At 34.5% G+C, this 24,011-nt stretch overlaps 1 protein-coding gene across 1 annotated transcript in view; it reads right to left on the bottom strand.

Moving 5' to 3' along the window:
* SEMA3A (semaphorin 3A) overlaps positions 1-24,011 on the bottom strand; it is a 227,304-nt gene that overhangs the window by 80,650 nt on the left and 122,643 nt on the right. Inside the window, exon 6 of the mRNA XM_059932864.1 lies at positions 19,747-19,866. Coding sequence (XP_059788847.1) covers positions 19,747-19,866 — 120 coding nt within the window. The remainder of the gene's footprint in view (positions 1-19,746; positions 19,867-24,011) is intronic.

The raw sequence follows: 24,011 nt of genomic DNA, 5'->3' as shown, positions 1-24,011 counted from the left end.
TATTTTTTATTTTTAAAACTTTATTTTATTTTACTTTATTTTCATTTCATTTATTTTATCTTCTTTCTTTCTTTCCTTTTCTTTTCTTTTCTTTCTTTCTATTTTTTCTCCCTTTTATTCTGAGCTGTGTGGATGAACGGCTCTTGGTGCTCCAGCCAGGGATCAGGGCTGTGCCTCTGAGGGGGGAGAGCCAAGATCAGGAAACTGGTCCACAAGAGACCTCCCAGCTCCACGTAATATCAAATGGTGAAAAGTTCCCAGAGATCTCCATCTCAGCGCCAAGACCCAGCTCCACTCAACGACCAGCAAGCTACAGTGCTGGACACCCTATGCCAAACAACTAGCAAGACAGGAACACAACCCCATCCATTAGCACAGAGGTTGCCTAAAATCATAGTAAGGCCACAGACACCCCAAAACACACCACCAGACATAGACCTGCCCACCAGGAAGACAAGATCCAGCCTCATCCACCAGAACACAGGTACTAGTCCCCTCCACCAGGAAGCCTAAACACTCCACTGAACCAACCTTAGCCACTGCGGACACACACCAAAAGCAACGGGAACTACGAACCTGCAGCCTGCGAAAAGGTGACCCCAAACACAGTAAGTTAAGCAAAATGAGAAGACAGAAAAACACACAGCAGATGAAGTAGCAAGGCAAACACCCACCAGACCTAACAAATGAAGAGGAAATAGGCAGTCTACCTGAAAAAGAATTCAGAATAATGATAGTAAAGATGATCCAAAATCTGGGAAATAGAAAGGAGAAAATACAAGAAACGTTTCACAAGGACCTAGAGGAACTAAAGAGCAAACAAACAGTGATGAACAACAGAATAAATGAAATTAAAAATTCTCTAGAAGGGATCAACAGGAGAATAACTGAGGCAGAAGAACAGATAAGTGACCTGGAAGATAAAATAATGGAAATAACTACCGCAGAGCAGAATAAAGAAAAAGGAATGAAAAGAATTAAGGACAGTCTCAGACACATCTGGGACAACATTAAATGCACCAACATTCGAATTATAGGGGTCCCAGAAGAAGAAGAGAAAAAGAAAGGGACTGAGAAAATATTTGAAGAGATTATAGTTGAAAACTTCCCTAATATGGGAAAGGAAATAGTTAATCAAGTCCAGAAAGCACAGAGAGTTCCATACAGGATAAATCCAAGGAGAAACACGCCAAGACACATATTAATCAAACTATCAAAAATTAAATGCAAAGAAAAAATATTAAAAGCAGCAAGGGAAAAACAACAAATAACACACAAGGGAATCCCCATAAGGTTAACAGCTGATCTTTCAGTAGAAACTCTGCAAGCCAGAAGGGAGTGGCAGGACATATTTAAAGTGATGAAGGAGAAAAACCTACAACCAAGATTACTCTACCCAGCAAGGATTTCATTCAGATTTGATGGAGAAATTTAAAACCTTTACGGACAAGCAAAAGCTAAGAGAATTCAGCACCAACAAACCAGCTCTACAACAAATGCTAAAGGAACTTCTCTAGGCAGGAAACACAAGAGAAGGAAAACACCTACAATAACAAACCCAAAACATGTAAGAAAATGGGAATAGGAACATACATATCGATAATTACCTTGAATGTAAATGGATTAAATGCTCCCACCAAAAGACATAGACTGGCTGAATGGATACAAAAACAAGACTCGTATATATGCTGTCTACATGAGACCCACTTCAGACCTAGGGACACATACAGACTGAAAGTGAGGGGATGGAAAAAGATATTCCATACAAATGGAAATCAAAAGAAAGCTGGAGTAGCAATTCTCATATGAGACAAAATAGACTTTAAAATAAAGACTATTACAAGAGACAAAGAAGGACACTACATAATGATCAAGGGACCGATCCAAGAAGAAGATATAACAATTGTAAATATTTACGCACCCAACATAGGAGCACCTCAATACGTAAGGCAAATACTAACAGCCATAAAAGGGGAAAGAGACAGTAACACAATCATAGTAGGGGACTTTAACACCCCACTTTCACCAATGGACAGATCATCCAAAATGAAAATAAATAAGGAAACACAAGCTTTGAATGATACATTAAAGAAGATGGACTTAATTGATATTTATAGGGCATTCCACCCAAAAACAACAGAATACACATTCTTCTCACGTGCTCATGGAACATTTTCCAGGATAGATATCTTGGGTCACAAATCAAGCCTCGGTAAATTTAAGAAAATTGAAATCATATCAAGTATCTTTTGAAACCAAAACGCTATGAGACTAGATATCAATTACAGGAAAAAACCTGTAAAAAATACACACACGGAGGCTAAAGAATACACTACATAATAACCAAGAGATCACTGAAGAAATCAAAGAGGAAATCAAAAAATACCTAGAAACAAATGACAATGAAAACACGACGACCCAAAACCTATGGGATGTAGCAAAAGCAGCTCTAAGAGGGAAGTTTATAGCAATACAATCCTACCTTAAGAAACAAGAAACATCTCAAATAAACAGGCTAACCTTACACCTAAAACAATTAGAGAAAGAAGAACAAAAAAACCCCAAAGTTAGCAGAAGGAAAGAAATCATAAAGATCAGATCAGAAATAAATGAAAAAGAAATGAAGGAAACAATAGCAAAGATCAATCAAACTAAAAGCTGGTTCTTTGAGAAGATGAACAAAATTGATAAACCATTAGCCAGACTCATCAAGAAAAAAAGGGAGAAGACTCAAATCAATAGAATTAGAAATGAAAAAGGAGAAGTAACAACTGACACTGCAGAAATACAAAGGATCATGAGAGATTACTACAAGCAACTCTATGCCAATAAAATGGACAACCTGGAGGAAATGGACAAATTCTTAGAAATGCACAACCTTCCGAGACTGAACGGGGAAGAAACAGAAAATATGAACAGACCAATCACAAGCACTGAAATTGAAACTGTGATTAAAAATCTTCCAACAAACGAAAGCCCAGGACCAGATGGCTTCCCAGGCGAATTCTATCAAACATTTAGAGAAGAGCTAACACCTATCCTTCTCAAACTCTTCCAAAATACAGCAGAGGCAGGGACACTCCCAAACTCATTCTATGAGGCCACCATCACTCTGATACCAAAACCAGACAAAGATGTCACAAAGAAAGAAAACTACAGGCCAATATCACTGATGAACATAGATGCAAAAATCCTCAACAAAATACTAGCAAACAGAATCCAACAGCACATTAAAAGGATCATACACCATGATCAAGTGGGGTTTATCCCAGGAATGCAAGGATTCTTCAATATACCCCAATCAATCAATGTGATACACCATATTAACAAATTGAAGGAGAAAAAGCATATGATCATCTCAATAGATGCAGAGAGAGCTTTCTACAAAATTCAACACCCATTTATGATAAAAACCCTCCAGAAAGTAGGCATAGAGGGAACTTTCCTCCACATGATAAAGGCCATATATGACAAACCCACAGCCAACATTGTCCTCAATGGTGAAAAACTGAAACCATTTTCACTAAGATCAGGAACAAGACAAGGTTGCCCACTTTCACCACTATTATTCAACAGAGTTTTGGAAGTTTTAGCCACAGCAATCAGAGAAGAAAAAGAAATAAAAGGAATCCAAATCGGAGAAGAAGAAGTAAAGCTGTCACTGTTTGCAGATGACATGATACTATACATAGAGAATCCTAAAGATGCCATGAGAAAACTACTAGAGCTAATCAATGAATTTGGTAAAGTAGCAGGATACAAAATTAATGCACAGAAATCTCTGGCATTCCTATACACTAATGATGAAAAATCTGAAAGTGAAATTAAGAAAACACTCCCATTTACCATTGCAACAAAAAGAATAAAATATCTAGGGATAAACCTACCTAAGGAGACAAAAGACCTGCATGCAGAAAATTATAAGACACTCATGAAAGCAATTAGAGATGATACAAATAGATGGAGAGATATACCATGTTCTTGGATTGCAAGAATCAACATTGTGAAAATGACTCTACTACCCAAAGCAATCTACAGATTCAATGCAATCCCTATCAAACTACCACTGGCATTTTTCACAGAACTAGAACAAAAAATTTCACAATTCGTATGGAAACACAAAAGACCCCGAATAGCCAAAGCAAACTTAGAAAGAAAAACAGAGCTGGAGGAATCAGGCTCCCTGACTTCAGACTGTACTACAAAGCTACAGTAATCAAGACAGTATGGTACTGGCACAAAAACAGAAATATAGATCAATGGAACAGGATAGAAAGGCCAGAGATAAACCCACGCACATATGGTCACCTTATCTTTGATAAAGGAGGTAAGAATATACAGTGGAGAAAAGACAGCCTCTTCAATAAGTGGTGCTGGGAAAACTGGACAGTTTCATTTGCAAGTATGAAATTAGAACCCTCCCTAACACCATACACAAAAATAAACTCAAAATGGATTAAAGACCTAAATGTAAGGCCAGATCCTATCAAACTCTTAGAGGAAAACATAGGCAGAACACTCTATGACATAAATCACAGCAAGATCCTTTATGACCCACCTCCTAGAGAAATGGAAATAAAAAGAAAAATAAACAAATGAGACCTAATGAAACTTCAAAGCTTTTGTACAGCAAAGGAAACCATAAACAAGACGAAAAGACAACCCTCAGAATGGGACAGAATATTTGCAAAGGAATCAATGGACAAAGGATTAATCTCCAAAATATATAAAGAGGTCATGCAGCTCAATATTAAAAAAAAACAAACAACCCAATCCAAAAATGGGCAGAAGACCTAAATAGACATTTCTCCAAAGAAGACATACAGATGGCCAAGAAGCACATGCAAAGCTGCTCAACATCACTAATTATTAGAGAAATGCAAATCAAAACTACAATGAGGTATCACCTCACACCAGTTAGAATGCGCATCATCAGAAAATCTACAAACAACAAATGCTGGAGAGGGTGTGGAAAAGAGGGAACCCTCTTGCACTGTTGGTGGGAATGTAAATTGATACAGCCACTATGGAGAACAGTATGGAGGTTCCTTAAAAAACTAAAAATAGAATTACCATATGACCCAGCAATACCACTACTGGGCATATACCCTGAGAAAACCATAATTCAAAAAGAGACATGTACCAAAATGTTCAATGCAGCTCTATTTACAATAGCCAGGACATGGAAGCAACCTAAGTGTCCACTGACCACATGAATGGATAAAGAAGATGTGGCACATATATGCAATGGAATATTACTGAGCCATAAAAAGAAACACAATTGAGTTATTTGTAGTGAGGTGGATGGACCTAGAGTCTGTCATACAGAGTGAAGTAAGTCAGAAAGGGAAAAACAAATACCATATGCTAACACATACATATGGAATCTATAAGAAAAAAAAAATGGTCATGAAGAACCTAGGGGCAAGACAGGAATAAAGACACAGACCTACTAGAGAATGGACTTGAGGATATGGGGAGGGGGAAGGGAAAAAAAAACAAACACCAAAGTCTATAACTTGATAAAAATTTCCTACATGAAAAAGCTTTAGCAAAGAACAGAAACATGCAAGTTTTAGTAATGGTAAATAGTAAAACGAACATGTTAGAAAGAGAACAGAGAGTCAGAAGGTATGAATTTCATCTCAGTTTTCACTGGATACAAGGTTACTTCTGACCTCTTGCAGATTACTTAAATTTTATTACTTGCAGTTTTCTATTTCACAGGGTTTTGGGGAGGACGAAATGATCTTATAGGAAGCACTTTGAAGAATATAAAACACTATACAAACACAGGATTTCAGTTGTGCATGATTATTTCAATTATTTCTTTATGTAAAAACATCAATTTCTCAAATTATTGCTTTAATTATTAAAACTTTCAAACATCCTGGGTAATAACACTAAATGTCAAGCATTTGCAGTGTGGTGGATGCAATTTAAAATTGGTGCTAATGGGCTTCCCTGGTGGTGCAGTGGTTGAGAATCTGCCTGCCAATGCAGGGGACACGGGTTCGAGCCCTGGTCTGGGAAGATCCCACATGCCGCGGAGCAGCTGGGCCCGTGAGCCACAACTACTGAGCCTGTGCGTCTGGAGCCTGTGCTCTGCAATAAGAGAGGCCGCGGTGGTGAGAGGCCCACGCACCGCGATGAAGAGTGGACCCTGTTTGCCACAATAGAGAAAGCCCTTGCACAGAAACGAAGACCCAACACAGCCAAAAATAAATAAATTAATTAATTAATTTTAAAAAAAATGTGATAAAATTGGTGCTAATGCTTAATTCAATTTGTGGTTTCTGTTCAGTGCAAGCATTCCATCTCCTTTTCCAAAAGCTTCCTTTGCAACTTTTCCCTATTGTTTCTGCTCTAATAATGCTTATATATTTTGAGGGCTAATATAGAGTTGTTTCCATAGATACCTACTCAAGACTAATAAAGGTATTTTCTAAACCAATTTGATACTCTCAACTTTGTTTTTAATAAATACAGGGTTTGTTTCCCTTTATTTCAGTAACACTAAGAAATGGTTTCTAATGTCTTTAATATAGACTAAGTTAGTTTTACTTTCTAGTGGACCTACGATTTCTACATTTTTCCATGGAGTAAGTATTAAACTATAAATACAACCATTGTCTGAGCCATGCTCTGAGCCTTATATAATTACATGTTCTTGGAATAAATTTCTTAGACCATATAATAAGAAATGTTTACATATATTAGTTTAAAACACCGAGAGAATGATTTCCTCATCTTTTTAAATAATATCCCTCCATTTGTTACTGTGACCACACCCCCACTAAAATGTTTACAGAGCAGATGTAAGGAGAAAGGCAGGTAAAAGTATGACAACAAAACAATTTATAGATTTATATAATAAAACCCAAAGGAACTGGAAAATTACTACACTTTCTGTTTTATGATAGAAAAGAAAGGCAGTATAACTATTGATATATAAAAATTCTATAGCAAATAGTGTGTTAAATCAATGAAGACAATAAATTTACCTTAGAAAACTGTTCAGAACATGCATTTTTAAGCTCTTATTCAACCACTGCTTTAAATAATCAAATTAGAAATTAAAATTTTAAAACAAATTAAATGATTTTACTCTTGGAAAACGGGTCAAGAACCATGATTGTTGCTAATGATTAATTCGTAATTTTTTATGTATATCTTTTAATGCTCAGAGACCAATTTAAGTGACCTTATTTACTTACTTACTGGACAGCAGCCCAGAACATCTAGAATTTCTAGAACATCTAGAAGCATTTAGAACTTCTGCTAAAATACTTGAATATAAAAGAATATTGTTTCTAGTTTCTCTCCACTCCTTAACTAATTCTCTCTCACCACCAATCTTTTTTTGGTCTCACTATTTTCGGATGACTTCCCTTCTTAAAAATTTATTTATAATTAGAAACGTATGCCATTAAAATAATACCTTCTAAAAATCTATAGTCATATTATGTACAGTTTTTCTGATTCCAAAAGATTCCCATCCTTTTCCTCAAAACTTAAAAAAAGGGGGTTTCCAGTTTCTTGGATTTTGAACTGTCTTATATACATATTCACTAACAGAAGACCACAGATATATGGACAAAAAATAGTCTTCCTCATAAGTTGTCAAATCATTTTATAGTAAAGACCTCAGACAGTCAGTGGTTCTGATACTCAAAGCCTGAAAATCAACTGAATCAAAAAATTCATGTTTCACTGAAAGAAAAATGGATAGTACCTTCTCTCTCACATTATGAGTTAAACAATGTTTTTAAGATATTAAGACTTCTTGGACATATATGCATATAATCCCATAGATGTGCTAAGACTTCCAGGGTTTTCCTTTGATAAAGAGTTCTATTAGTATTATCCTGGAGGGCAGGGATCTCTCTTACTCAGCTATTTCTTATAATAGTTCTTGGTACCTAGAGAGTGCTTAATGTGTACAGAAAATGGAAGTTGGCCAGAATAATGTTAGTAGCTAGCAAACGTAGCTAGCTATTCGTTGTGCTAATATCAGTTATCTAGGAGCACTTCCAGTAGAACTGTAGGGTACAGAGGAAAGAGTAGCATTCTATGTTAGTAACTGTGTTGACTGATATACTTAAGTTATATACAGAGAAATAGAAAACACTGCTGAATGAGATGACAAGGGACTAGGCTTGGGGAAACTAAAAATACTCATTAAAAAACAGAAAATAAATACATTGTAAACAGTAATTAAATTTGACAGTTTAGTTCACCTAAAAGTGATCTATTCTTAACTTCTCATTAATAACTTAGCTATTTTACCTTTATCATGTTACATGGCGTTTCATTGTTTTTACTGACAACCGTATGGTCAGATATAAAATGGCCCAGGAATTAATATATGTTCCAATAATATTTTGCAATGTTCTGAGACTGTAAAAATTATTTAATATATATCACATCTAACTTACATTATAAACTTCAGGGTTAGACTTTTAGATACGAGACACTGGTATAGTTTAAGGATTTTAATTTCAGTTTGTGATGTCATAAATTTTCTTATAGTGACAGATGTTATTACTATAGTTAAGTGATAATGACAAAATCTATTCAGGAAGTTATTATTAACCATTAGGAATTACTCTTTTCTTTTCTCCCTTTATTCCTCCATAATTATTATCTTTCTTTTCTGACTCCATACGAATAGTGGATAGGTATGTTTTTTAGAAACTTTTTTTTCTTTTAATGATTACCTATGTTTTCCCATCCTAGAAAATAAGTAATAGTTACAAGTAATCAAGCTTAATAGCAATGACATAGTCAGCTTTCTTAGTTGTATTAAAGTGTATTAAAGGAAGTTTCATTTTGCTATTCTTAACAGAATATTCTTTACTAACATATTAGTGACATCTACTGCTAACAAAGTGTGATCCTTCCAAGGACAAACAGTTTGGGAATTCATGAGTAGCTAACAGGCAGAATTGACTAATGGAGTTGCAGCACATTTATACAAAATCGAGATGACAAAATTAATCAAAACTATTAAATTTAGTAGAGATTTTACATATCTTTATGACATGGCTACCCTCTTTTTTGGTACTGCCTCTGCTCTATCACTACCAAATGACCTCAGCATTGTAGGACATTCAAACTAGACGCTCTAACGGTCTGCCATTCTTGTTCTATTTCCTGCTGTCAAATTCCTAGCTCCAGCCAGTCTTTTCAACTGCCTTCTACAGGTTGCTCTTACTCAGGAATCAGAAACAAACCGGAAAAACAGTAAAGGTAGTTCCAGTTTGGAAAAAAGTGGAAAATCAGTTCACATTTTAAGATTCATTAACATACAGTTATCTCAAGGGCTTTCACATCCAGTTATATTACAATTTTCTTAATTTGGGCACTGATTGGTTGATCAGAGTTGGCTGTATATTTACCTTGATATTTATAAAGAATGTGATTTTCCCTTTTATTTTATTTAAAGGAAATCAACAGAAGTAACAACAGGGAGGTCAGTCATTAGCTTTCTTATGGCAAACAGCAATATTCCACTACTTCAATAATTTCTCTTCCGTCAAAATATTTAATATGATTACTGCAAATACATAAAAGTCATTGATCAAAGATGTTCTGTACCTTATTGGTTCATCCTAGCCTCATAAGTCCAAATTTTATAATTTGAGTTATTAGTATGACTAGATGTCCCTTTAATTCATCCCAAAATAAGGTTTTGTGGTAATTTCTATGTTTTGTTTCCTATTTTCAGAATACTGTCATTTTTGTTTGACTTAGAAGATTACTTTCTTGTCCTGCAAAACGTGAGTATAATTTGTTCATTCATTCTTAAATGTGTTTAGAAAACACACTGATAAATAAACTCTACAGGTGTTAAGCAATTAAGTGGCAGTAATCATCTGATATCAGTCTTGGCATTAATAACTTTCAGGATCACTTAGATTCAAGTTTACTAAATTGTAAATGGGTCAAAACACAACATACAAGCCCCCAAATACAGCTCTGTACTGTCTGTCACTTCAATCCTATTGTACGCTAAGCAGAAAAAGGCAGTGTGGGTTTCAGAGGGAAAGCTAAATTGGCTGTCACGAATTTCCCATGCACATTCAGGTGAGGATTTTAAATGTACAAAAAGGGATGGTTCTCTTTGATATTGAAACCCTAACATTTTTTAAAATTAGTAATTATGGCTGAGTAATATTCTATTGTATATATGTACCACATCTTCTTTATCCATAAGTCAGAGAAAGACAAATACCATATGATATCGCTTATATGTGGAATCTAAAAAAATAGTACAAATGAACTTATTTACAAAACAGAAATAGAGTCACAGACGTAGAAAACAAACTTATGGTTACCAAGGGGGAAGGCGGGGAAGGATAAATTGGGAGACTGGGATTGACATATACACAATACTACATGTAAAATAGATAACTAATAAGAACCTACTGTACAGCACAGGAAGTCTACTAAATACCCTGTAATGACCATTATGGGAAAATAATTTTAAAAAGAGTGGATATATATATATGTGTATAACTGATTCACTTTGCTGTACAGCAGAAACTAACACCACATTGTAAATCAACTATACTCCAATAAAAATTAATTTAAAAAATAAAAGTAAAAAAGAAGGCAAAAATATTAGTAATTAAATGAGGTGAAAGAGATTATTTACGCTTATGTGAATTTAGAAAAATTTATAAACATATTGAAGCGACACATTTTTGATGAATCCCTTATGCTAACAGCCTACATTAAATGCCAAAATAGTTATGATTTAGTAAATCATCACAAAATAATAAAAATTATACTTCTAATGAATAAAAAATTTATACTAATCAATTTACAAGATTACTACTACTAATATAGTTTTCAAATGCATATCTTTATTTTTGCATAAATATATTTTAAAATAATAATATTACCATATGTAAAATGTTATAGTGTTTAAAATGCAGAATTTATGTGTTGATCCAAAAGTGCCACAGGAAGTTGATAGACTGCTGAAAGGAAGGTGGGGGAGGCCGGGGTGGGAAGTGAAGGGATGTGATTTTCTCTTGTCTAGTTACTTAAATCATATAGTGACACAAACAATTCTAAGTTAAAAATGTTTCTTTTAAGGGCATCTAAACACATGCAAATCTTCCTTATTAATATTACCAGGAAAATATTTTAAAGACCCTTCTTCTGCATAACATTTTGTAATTTATGTTTAGTTGATACATGAAGTTTAGAGCATTTCAGTGTCATATGTAAGTAACTTAGTATATTTTTAAACTTAGAAAAAAAAATCCTTTTTCCCTTTCTTGAAGCAAAAGAGTAGTAGATCTATTTTATCAAAATGTACTCACATCGTTAGACAAGAAATCATGTATGTATAGACTCGGTCTAAGGAAAGGGCATAGATCACTATCACTTCATCTTGTCTTGTTTTCCTTAAGCCATTTTCATGGCTTTCCTAGAAATACATGGCTGTTCAGTTAAGTGAGACTGTACATTCTACTACATCTTTAGTGAGTTGACATATTTAGGTATTTTTATTTTTCTATTATTTAAAATTCTTACATAATGTTATGGAATAAGCTAACATCAACCGAGTTGTTTTGTTTGTTTGTTTTGTTTTTGGTAAGAATAGTCTCTTTTCCAAGGGCTTTATAGAAATTTACTTATGCATAATTCTCATAACAACCCAATAAGGAGGAACGATTATCGTTTCCACTTGAAAAAAGGGACGTTGAGCACAGGTAGCTTACAGTAGCTGTCTCCAGCTGCTCAGTTAGTGCCCAAGTCAGGCGGTCAAGTTCCATAGACTCCATGCTCTTAACCACCACACCAAAGGTTACAGACGACGTCTTCACATGAAAAAAATTAAAAGCTAAGCTGTGATACGGCAGGATAAATGAATATCCTAGATGCAACAATGCAATGTTTTTTTAAAAATTATATCGGAAAACTAAAAGAATTAACCTAATGATTTATTTACTTAAGTGGTAAGTATTGCACTTAATAGAGCTAAATTAATACTTACGAAAACACATTTTATTGAAATTTACCCTTGGTTCACCATTTCATTGTTTCATCTGCTAATTTTGTTAAGCTCACTTTGACTAAAAGTTTATATACTATTTTAATACTAAAGACAAATATTTTATATATTTTTGATGTATTAAGTGCCCATATATTGACAATAGTCAATTAAATAAGACAAAACAAAATAGCCTGAGAACAGATTAAGAAAGGCAAACATAACCTTCAGGCTGGTTCTCTGTATTAATTCTCCAAATGTGCACTGTATTCTATGTATAGAGCTGGTATGCAAACGCCAGCAGCAACCACAGTTATAATGAGCATCTACCATATTATTAGACACTGTTCTTAGTAACTTATGAGGACTGTCTCACGCATCTTCAGAAAAACAGTGTATTAGTTATTAACCCTATTTTACAAATCATAAATGGGTGATGAAAATAAGTAACATAAATTACCCCCCAAGTCACGAGGGCGGTAGATGGAGAACCTGGGATACAAACTCAGGCCATCTGACCCCAGAGCCTGCAAAGCAGATTCATTGAAGAGTTTCTTATTTGGCATATCCTAGATTGCAAGGCAAAGTGGTAGGCCCTGTGATAAATCGAAACATGCATATATGTGCTCTTGGGATTCAAAGGTGGGAAAGATTAAAATCCACTGAGAGAACGGTATGGTTATACGAAAATGATAGTAAATTTAAGGGCAACCGACCCTAGTTGAGTCTGTTAGTGTTTAATGTTGGAGAGGTCATTTAGGATTGCATGACAAAGAACGTGACAGGCAGCGAAATCTGGATTCAATTCACTTGTAAATTGAGAGATATAAATGATTTTTGAATGGGAAAGTACTGTGATAGCCATCAGAGCTGTATTTAGGGAGACATCTGCCAGTGGTATCTAAAAAGGAAGAGTATATATGGCTTATTGTGTTAGGTAATCTTACAAAATGAAGCATAAACAATAATTTATTGACTAAAACAAATTTTAATCATCAAAAACTGTATGCAGAATTTTTTCATCCTAAGATTGCAGACATCATTCCTTGGCACGGTTACCTAATTTGATATTTGCAAAAGTAGATAGCAGAATATGTATTCTCATGAGCCAACATCTCTCTTTGACTCAGGATTAATTTTATTGGGCATGTGAGGATTACACCTCAGAAAGCAGCTGAGGTAAATATATCAACAAAAATTTTACCAACATAAAAAAGGCAGGTTACTTCAGAACAGTTTTTCATTTAGATATTATCATATTAGCCTTTGAGACAAATTTAATTAAAACCTTCCCATCTGAAAGCTTCTGAAATTTTCTACTATGAAAGTATTTGTGTCAAACCTACATTTAATAATATTGTAAACTTATTCCTTCTACTCAGAGGGATTAGAACAACGTAACAAGTGTTTTTTTGTTTTTTTGTTTTTTGTTTTATTTGGTCAAAACTATCCATGCTATTAAAATTCAATGGCATTGCTTGCCATCATCCAGCTTTATCTGGCTAAAATCCTTTAATTCCCCCACCCCTGCTGTTGGGAGCTCTAGGCTCATCACACTTAACCTCTGCCTAGGCTTCTCAGAAAAGAATTTGTTTCAGTCCATTCATGGTTTCAATAGTTGAGCAAGCCACACGCAACTGCACACTGGTCTTTTACCCTGAGCACACTAATCTGATTGTTTTTCCACTCTACAAACTCTGGGTCAACAATCAAGCTGCCGCCAGAAACTAATTAATTTGCAAACAGGCTTCTGTTTTCACAGAGGGAAAGCTTTTGAGAGCCATGTCAGAGAGGCCAGTCACACCATGGTTACACGCATTGTCACGGCATCCACTTCTCAGGGTAAATCTCTTGCTTGATGTCACTGCACACATGAACCCAGATTACTCAGTCAGCAGTAAATCCCTATTGAGGCCCACCAAGCTCTGAATGTAGTGACTCTAGAAGAGGAAATTGGTATAGACAGGCTCTGTATTCATTAAGCTGATGGTGAGACGAGAGAAAAATAATGTTAAGAACCAAGAGAAAAGGAGAGCTGGCTATAATTTAAAGAATTTTCCAAGATATTGTCTCACTTTTATACATTTTCATCAATTTTAAGTTAAAAAGTAGAATTTTCTTTAGTAAATGTAATCATACCCTTAAATATTATTTTCTACTCTCACCATTCAACTATAAATTCTGAAATAAGTGGTTCAAAATTTGTGATTAATGTGCCATACTTGAGGGTTGTACTTTTTAGCCCATCATTAAAAAATGTTAAAATAGCATATCCTAACAATTTTATTCAGCTACATTTTCTCAGCGGCCTGAAAAAAAAATCATCTTCCAAACATTGCCACTAATGAGTTAATTTTTATTCCAAAGTTTTATTCATTTTTTTTCTCATAAGTGCAAAGTAATTTCAAACAAAACTGGTTAATAGTGATTATGGTCCTTAGATAAAATGTGACACAGAAAATAGGTCCTCAGAAAAGAAGAGCAAGTAAAGGTATATTTTGGTAACTTTTCTCTTTATGAGAAAAAGAAGGCATATTTAGTGAGTGTATTAAATTTATCATCATTTAGAGAGTAGAATAATTTCATGGTATGTATTTTTTGAAAAAATTGTATTTCTGGCAGGTGGGCATTCTTTATCAGCAGGAAAATTTTTCTTGGTAATAGATTCATAAGGAAAAAATCATAACTAATAGGTTGTGTTTAGATATAGTTATGGATACTTATTTTAAACTATTACATATCCATGTTTCAGCATGATTTCACTAAAAATAACCAAAAATACTAACATTTTTATTTGTGACTCTATGCACTGATACTTCAGAATTGTTAACTAATTAATACAGAATGTAATTCATAGAATATGTAATTCAAAAGTTAAAAAAGACTCTATCTTTGTTGCTTCTTTCATAGAGGATGTTTGTAGTTGCTCTTGTTGTTTCAACTGAATGGTCACTCAACATCTATAATACTCATCTGCTCATGTAACCATAGAGTAAGGCTTCCAGAGGGCTTTTTTCCTCAAGGTCAGCAAAATATTACTAACTTAAGTCAGAGAAATAGTTCAAAATGGTATCATTAAATAAGTCTGACATTATGCCAAACTAGATGATTAACTTTATTTATTAAAAAAATCCAGTTAGATACTCTGATACAGTTCATGCCTTTAAAGATGGTAGAATTAAAATAGTATATCAAAAGAGTTATACAAGTGATTTAAGATTAGGTATCTGGTACAATGCAGTATTAATTTGTGCTCTCAGAATTTATTTGCAGTTACATTTCTTGGTTCTATTTTCAAAAAAATATATCTTGTGGAGAAATTTGAATCTTTAGAGAACATGAAATATCCTAGTGCATGACCACAGAGGAAGCTATGCTGATTCCAATAAGGGCAAGCCATCCTGGTATGAGTGTTACAAGTGAGAGGAAGTGGAATGATGACTCGCATACCATTTCAATTACAGGAAAAAAAGCAAGTGAGTTGGTCTATCCACAGGCACAATCCTTTTAGGAAATTCCACTAAAAGAAAACAGGTCTTCCTGAAATGAGTAGGAAGGTCTCACACTCTGGGCACTGTAATTAGGTCTGTTTGTGTGCACTGGGCCTTGGCTCTCTCAAGTATCCATGTGGTTTCATGTATTAAACCCAGCTCTGACTGCCCTTTCACCCTGACTCAAATATAATCACTCACAGAATGAGTCTGACAAAGCTTACTAAGCATGCTCCACCCAATGGAAGTGGGATAAAGGATACAGAAAAAACTCACATTTATTAAGTGCTTACTACATGCCAATCACTTGCTTAGTACTCTATACGCATTATCACGTAGTCAATTTTTTCACAACTCTAAGAGGTAGGTAGTATTATAAACCCATGAATAGGTACAAGGTCAAGGTAAAACAGTGTCTCACTCTAAAGACTGTAGTCTTTCCTTCTATCATATAGCATTCCAATGTTAGTCCAAGACATAAATAAACAATGTTAGAAATAGTGTCTATCAAATAGAAAAATAAATGTGGGTTAGCTATCCATCTGCTCTAATGAATGACTAATACGTACAAGAACTAGGTGATACTTACACAATAAATGATAAGAAATCATTACTATAACAGCAGGGTAAACTTGGTTTTTTACTACGAATATACAGAGAGAAATTTTACCTAATTTTTACACTGTTAGTAAACCAAAATTAGAATTGAAGTTTAAAGCTATATAATATTAAGAGAATTTATGAAGCAAAAAGAAAAAAACAGTGAATTTTGGCACATCAGGTCCAACTCATACCAGTACATTTTCTGGAATCAAAAGTTGTTCTAACATCTAGCAATCTTAAACTAGGGGCTAGTGTAAAGGATGATTTTTAAAAAGCAATTATGGAAAAAATCAATAGATTCCATCTCTCATGTTTCTTCATCTAAAAGTTTGTTACTTAATTCCTAATGTTTCCTGGTAAAATGAAACTGAATTTAAGCCTTTATTGCTACTATTATAAAAATGTAAACTTTAGTGAGTAATTATGAAAATAGTGAAATTCCATAAAAACTGAGACATTTCAAGATCCAATTCTACACAACAGTTTTGTTTTTTATTTTTGTGTAGCAAGAACACAAATTAAAAGTCATCTGAAATAGGCCAACTAATTCTTCCAAAATAATTGAATTGGTTTGAATTGATTTGATAAAAGTAAAGTAAGTCCTGTGCCAAAAGTAATTTCAATAGCCCAGAAGACCTTTCAAAAAGTACCTTGCAAAGTAATTTATTACTTCTGGCAGCACAACTGATTGTGTAGTCTATGCTGATGCCTCAAAATTCACTTATTTTATGCATGCATGTGTAAACATTATGTTTCCAATTTTGTTCTTCAGTGGCGTTTAATTTCATGAGGCTTGTGAATCACACAGTCCCTTGGTTCTATCTCATATGTGTCTGCATCCTCCATCTTGCCGCAGTTCTGGTTTCTGCACCCTGTCAAATGTAACCTTTGTGCTAATTTGGCAAAATCAGTTCTCACGTTTAGTGCTGAGAGACTGATAACTGAATTCTCAAATGAACTACACATTTGCAGAGATGAAGTACAGAGCTGCGGACAATGACTGTTTTCCCACAGTGTAAATTCTTCTGACTCAGCTGTCAACATGGGAGTGCGTAGCACAAAAGCAGCTTTAACTTGATGACTTTTTTCCTCCAAGGCCATGAAAATGAAATGGATACTATACTCTCCTTTATGTTATTCCATCTTCTAATGAGATTTTCTTTCTCATGGACAGTGAAAGCTTGTATGCCCTTTAGAGTTCTTAGTAGATCAAAGTCTCCTTCTTGCTGAACAAAAACACAAACATTTTCCCCTCCTACATAAATATTTCAGTTTGAGAGTAGACCAGATAGCCACATTGAAAGAGGTTTTTTCCTACTAATTTTGAGTCCATACAAAGCCTAGGTTTAATAATTAACAGTGGATATTCCAAAACTGTCCTCTGGGATTTCAGAGTTTGGGTCTTCAACGGCTTTACACAGAGAGCCTTACCGTGATCTCAGCATTTTTCTTTTCCTTAGTGAGGCTTCTAATTTCTCAGATGGTCACCTGGACACCATTCTACCTCCTCTACCCCCCGAGGTGGGTATTTGACTATACGTCCAGTCCCTTTTGATTACCACAGTGTTTGTACTCAATCATGAATTATTTTAGGCATCATCTGCATTTGAAGAACAGCAACTGGGAAGTAATGTCAAACTTATTAGAAAATTGGGAGAGCAGGAAATGCAGGAAACTGAGAGAACAGACCCTTTTAAAGAGAAAGGGCTAGTTAAGTGACAAATACCACAGGAGAGGTTGTCTAAACTGAGACTGATTAAAAAAAAAAAACATAGGAAGTCATTAGGGGAGGAGGAGCAGTTTCACGGGATCAAAGTCAGGTTGAAAATGGCTAAAGCTGGTGAAAATGCTGAGAAAACAAGTTCCTAACCAGGCTATGGACTTAGACATCTAGGAACCTCGTGGTACACCATGATTAAAAGAAGAGTATGGATAGGGTAGACAAACATGTTTGCAGGTCAGGGAAGAAATCAGTGGTGAAGAAGAGATAAAAACAGCAAAAACAGTAAATTGGGTAAATTTATGGAAAAAAATCAATGCAATTAAGAGCAAAAGCAGTAGGGTCAAAGGTGGAAGTAAAGGGGCACATCATTTTCACTAATACATGAAAAATAACAGGACAATCAGAATGTTGTTACAGGAGGAATGAAATGCTGATTGAGGTAATTTGAGGTATGTTTTATGATTTAAATAGTCATTTTAGAATTGGGATACAGAAGAACAAAGACACACAGCTCATGGTCTCCTGAAATTTCAGTGAGGTTTTAGAGCATATTGTGATTGTTCTCTAACAAACCAGTGAAAGACAGAGGTGAAATGAATTTTGGGTACCCCCAGAAGTGCAGGAGAAGCAAGTGTGGCAGAAGTTCAAAGAGTGAGATAATCAAGCATCTTACTGAGTATATAGATGGACTGTAAGCCATGAGCTTCATCCTTATTAATGAGGCATGTAAAACCAAAGGAGAGTTCATGAATGCAAGATTCGGGACTGGGAAGCTTTATTTTACAGGACTGAAGGCAGATATAAATGGAGATCATTATTTAATAATAAAAAATAACCATGAAAATATGGTGGGGACGATTATAAAAAATCTTTGATGAATGCATAAATGAATAATCCAAAAAAAAAAAACCTCTACATGGAAGACTTATATAAGGATTATTTGGTTCAAAATCTGAATGAAAATAGTATTTATTTATTTTTGGCATATAAATTTTATAATTTTCTTCTATGGTAAATTTATTTATGTATTAAAAAGAAAAAGAGAATTAAGAAAGTATCTGCCTTGCAAACTATTATATATTGAATGGATAAGCAACAAAGTCCTACTGCATAGCACAGGGAACTATGTTCAATATCCTGTGATAAACCATAATGGAAAAGAATATGAAAAAGAATGTATATATATATATATATATGTATAATTGAATCAGTTTGGTGTACAGTAGAAATTAAAACAACATTGTAAATCAACTGTACTTCAATAAAATAAATTTTTTAAAAAAGTATCTGCTTCATCAAGTATGACACTAGTGACTAAAGGTCAGGAAACTGGGTTCTTGCCCCAAATCTACTACTGGGTTAGATGTAATATTAGATAAAATATTAGTGTTAATTTCCCAACCTATAAAACGGGAGAAAGAATTTTAGGAAGATTAAAGGAGAATCAAATGAAATGATACAGAGTCCTTTCAAAACCACTTTCAGTGTAATGCTTTTAGCACAACAATTTTTTCAAACATTTAATAACTTATGCTCTCAAGGCCACATGAGAGGTGTGGAGGAAAAAAAATACTACATCATGAGATTTGTTGTGGTGTCCCTGGAAGACAAGATTGGTAAGTCATCTTATCTTTTTCCATTGCCTCCCTTCCGTAGCTCCAGCCCAGATCTATTTCTTTCCATAGTTAACTACTGAGAAACTTTAGTTTTGGCACAAAGCAAATATTTTCTTAAATTTTTAATCTCTCTTTTCTCTTTTTGCCCCACTTTCTCACACACACAGCCATGAAGTCACCACCATGAATTTATCTGCACACTAAATCTCAACTCATGCTGTTTGCACCGTACAAGGAAAGCTCTCCACTGACTTACTATAGATGCCCGTGCTTTGTGCCTGCACTCTGGCATGCACCACCTACCATTGAGCCACCTGGAATCGTGCTGCTCTGTCCTGATTGGGTGGTGGTGCCCAAGAGTTCGGAAGATAGCAAAGTCTCGCCCCATAAAATCAGCTGCCGTTCCAGAGTATAATTCTCCATCTGTGTTGTGACAAAATAAAACCACATACACATACTTGAATTCAATTAAGGCAAGAGAAACAAAACACAAAATACAAGTTTCATGTTAAGACCACGCTAATGCTCTCTGCATCATTATGCAAAGCTACTTATGTTTATCCTGTGTCTTTGTTGAAGGGAGTATCTCACTACTCATTTAGCACTAACTTTGAAAAACTGAGTAAAGTATGATTCAGTGCACATTACTAAAACATGAACTTTTATATTTTCTATTATGACCAAAGACAAAGTACAAAACACAAATTATATACATCACATTGTCTGCTTTTATATGTTTCAAACTACTATGGTTCTAATATCTTTATTTTTTAGGGTAAAGTCTCATGGCAAAATCTTGCTTATAGTTTTGATTTTAATGGAAATTAAATTTCTAATATACTTCCTTTTTAGTGGGATCTAAATTAATGAGATTTTGCTATAATTTAGAGAAGACTAATATTTTCCTTGCCAAAAATTTTTCTTGCCTTTCATTTTTTAGTATATCAAGTGGGAAAAATGTTCTAACTTGGTATGAGCTATCATACAATCCAAAAACAAGTCCACCACATAGTTTCAGATATAACCGAAATGTGTTTGAAGAAGGGGGTATTTTGATAAACGCAGGCCATAATCACTACAGCTCAAGATTCTGTTGTGCTTTGACTCATTTCTACTTAAGTTGAATTAACTCTAGGTCAGAGTTTAATAATGGGAGAATCATAATCAGAAGGCTGGAATAGAAAGGAAAAAGAAATAAGGAGAAAGAGCAGTTAATATTTACTGAATACCATTTGTGCTTGCAGGGTAGTCAGGTGCTGGCTTGACACTTTCAAATTACCTCATTTAGTTCTGTCAACAACCCCATGACGTAAATGTTATCCCTATTTTACAGCTCAAGAAACCCAAGGTTGCTCAGCTAATGACTAGGCAAGTCAAGGGGAAAGTTCAAACCCAGGCCTGTTTAACCCAAGCCTCTTATACTAAATATACACCATACCACTGTTGAATAAACTGAAGTTTGTAAAAATGACATTTTCTTTCCTTTAAACAAAAAGTGCCTATTATTCCATCCAGAAAATGCATTATTGCCTGCTTGCTTACAGTGAATTATCAGCAAAACAAAACAATAAATGTAATATTTTCTCCAAATAAGCTACCATAATGACAGTAAAACCTACTATTATCTTGTTGATTATTTGGATACGCTAATGTTTCTGAATTCATTGACTCAAAAAATACTCAGAAGACAAAGTAGGCATACATAAATTATAACTTAAAACATTTGTATACCACTATAATTTCCAAAGGACTTTCTTGTCTATCAATCAGAAACTTTCTGTGCATCTTCAGTTATCAATACCTTTGGGAAAGTCTAATTAGTCTGATCCCTTATGTGATATCTTTGTTCACACCCACAATTCTCACTTGCAAATAAAGGGCTTTGAAACGAAAATAGGCATTTTCAGTGGTCCAAACTAAATTAATTCCTCTGGTAGAACCTCTGGTTCTCTGATGTGTTTGAAGGTATCAGGCTTTGGAAAACTTCCAAAGCAGTGCAGAATAGCTACATAGACAGAATCACTGAGAAATGCCGAGTTATAACTTTAAATATTAATAGAAAGACACCTTATCTTAGAGACTGAGTTTTTAAAAATTGATCACTTATTTTGAATTGTTGTGAATCAAGACAAATAAAAGTGATGGTTTGACAATGTATTAAGTACAAATTACTAGCTAAATGGATGGTACTCATATGACACCATAAATTGCCATAGTATGGTATCTTTGGGATTCAAAAGCATCTTGTCTTCTCTTTACTTAATTAAATATCAAGTTGCTCAAATCTGAGTTGCTCTCACCATAATATGCTAAAATAATGTTCTATATGCCCACAAGGTAAAGAAATAACCCTTTTCGAAAGGCACAAAAACACTATGAACAAGCTATCTATAAGTTTCAAAGGTACTTTGAAACATTTTAATGCATACGGTCTACTTAATTTTAACCTATATTCAATCACTATAACATTTTTATTAAGGTTGACACCTTATCTTTTTACAAATAATTGATTGATAGAAGTGATGAATTTTTAAACTTCAGGTGAATGAGAGAATGTTAGTTAAAAACGTGTGAAAGCAGCCTAAAATGTTCATGTCAATTTCAAATACTTTCATGTTGGAACACCTGTCTGTCATAGGGTGACCTGTATCCTCTTTACCTCGAAAAATCAAAAGTATTAAATTACTAGTTGAACCTCATTGCCCCCTCAACCACGTTAGGTGATGAAAATCATGAAAGGTGAAAACAGAACAACCAAAAGGTGAAAACTGAGCAATTTCATATCAGACTGTAGCCAGACCATGCCTAACAGTAAGTGTAATCAGAAATGGAAGAGTAAAGAATATCATCAGTTAATTGTTTTTTTCATTTAGCTTTTTCAGTGTGAGTAAAATTCATAATTATGGTTGCTATTATATGTAAACTCTATTCCAGATAGAGTTGAAATAACGAAAACTGTAACCAAATAAACATTATTTGGATATTGATATGTATTTGTTTCTCATATTCATTTGTTTAGCTGTTTTATAACTTATGACTCTTTTTTGATCCATTCCCACATGAGGAAGGCAAAAAACAATATAAATGAAGGCAAAGGCAGAAAGACTGATTTTCTTTCTCTTTTGACAACAGATAAGTAGATCACTCAGAGAATGTAGAAGAGTTAGAAGAGTTCATCAGTAGAAGAGCTAGTGACTGAATTTATTACTAAAGACAGAATTTATAAAGAGTTGACTTAGAAACCAAAGGAAGGTTGTAGTTAAGGCACCAGTTGCCTCCAGTCATAGGAAATTACCTCCTACTCAAATATTGTTTTTAGCAAGAGTCAACATGATATCTATGAGCTGGAGGGCACTAGATGATTAGGTGGGCATGAGGGCACATTCTCATGTTGTCAATGCTCAATATCACTAACTGTTCCTTTACACCAGGCCTTAGATCAGATTTTCTGCTCAGATGTCTATAGGATTCTTATCAAGGATGACTCCTCCAGAAATTGTATGACATATTTTTTATTTGGTCCAACTGTATAGGTGGTAGAATATCCTACTCTTTCATTCTCTTTAAGCAGATATATAGTATCAACTCAGACTATACTTCATTTAGTGTAACTGTGTATTCTACCCTGTATTAAAGACTTATTACATTCTTTGGCTATCTGAAATGATCTGACAATTTCTGAGTATAGGGCTTCCCTGGTGGCACAATGGTTAAGAATCCTCCTGCCAATGCAGGGGACACAGGTTCGAGCCCTGGTCCGGGAAGATCCCACATGCCACGGATCAACTAAGCCCGTGCACCACAACTACTGAGCCTGCGCTCTAGAGCCCGTGAGCCACAACTACTGAGCCCATGTGCCACAACTACTGAAGCCCACACGCCTAGAGCCCATGCTCCGCAACGAGAGAAGCCACTACAATGAGAAGCCCGCGCACCGCAACGAAGAGTAGCATCCACTCGCTGTGACTAGAGAAAGCCTGCGTGCAGCAACGAAGACACAACGCAGCCAGAAATAAATAAATAAAATAAATTTATTTTAAAAATTATATATATATATCTGCGTTTAAGCAATTTACATACCTTAGTTGGCTTATATTTGGAGAACAAATATTTTTTTTATTTTTTTAAAAAAGCCCACTTGCCAAACTTCTTTTGTATGTTTGAGGTCACTTATGAAGTTATCAAATTATGCGTGTTAATTTTCCAATTTTATGACCCTAAGTATAGGTAAATGTTAACTTACAATGATTCAAATTGCATTATGGCTAAGATACATACTTTTGGGTTTTCCCATATATACTAAGTTACTAGTGAAAGAAAATATATCTGTCCAATTTTATTAAATTGATGGTAGAATAATATACTCAAGGAATTGTTATACACATCAAAAAGTGGTTGTGGATACTCTGTCCAACAAAGTTGTTAAGTCTTTCTACAAAAATACCATATAGGCAGTTTGATGTCTCAAAAATAATACATCAGACTGAGATAAATTAGTGCTGACAGATGTAACTAACAAGCTAGAAATTGTCAAATATGAAAGTTGCTCTTTCATATTTGAATACAGT

This window comes from Balaenoptera ricei, chromosome 9, assembly GCF_028023285.1.
Source record: "Balaenoptera ricei isolate mBalRic1 chromosome 9, mBalRic1.hap2, whole genome shotgun sequence".
NCBI classification, from domain to species: domain Eukaryota; kingdom Metazoa; phylum Chordata; class Mammalia; order Artiodactyla; family Balaenopteridae; genus Balaenoptera; species Balaenoptera ricei.
This window is presented reverse-complemented; position numbering and strand designations above follow the sequence as displayed.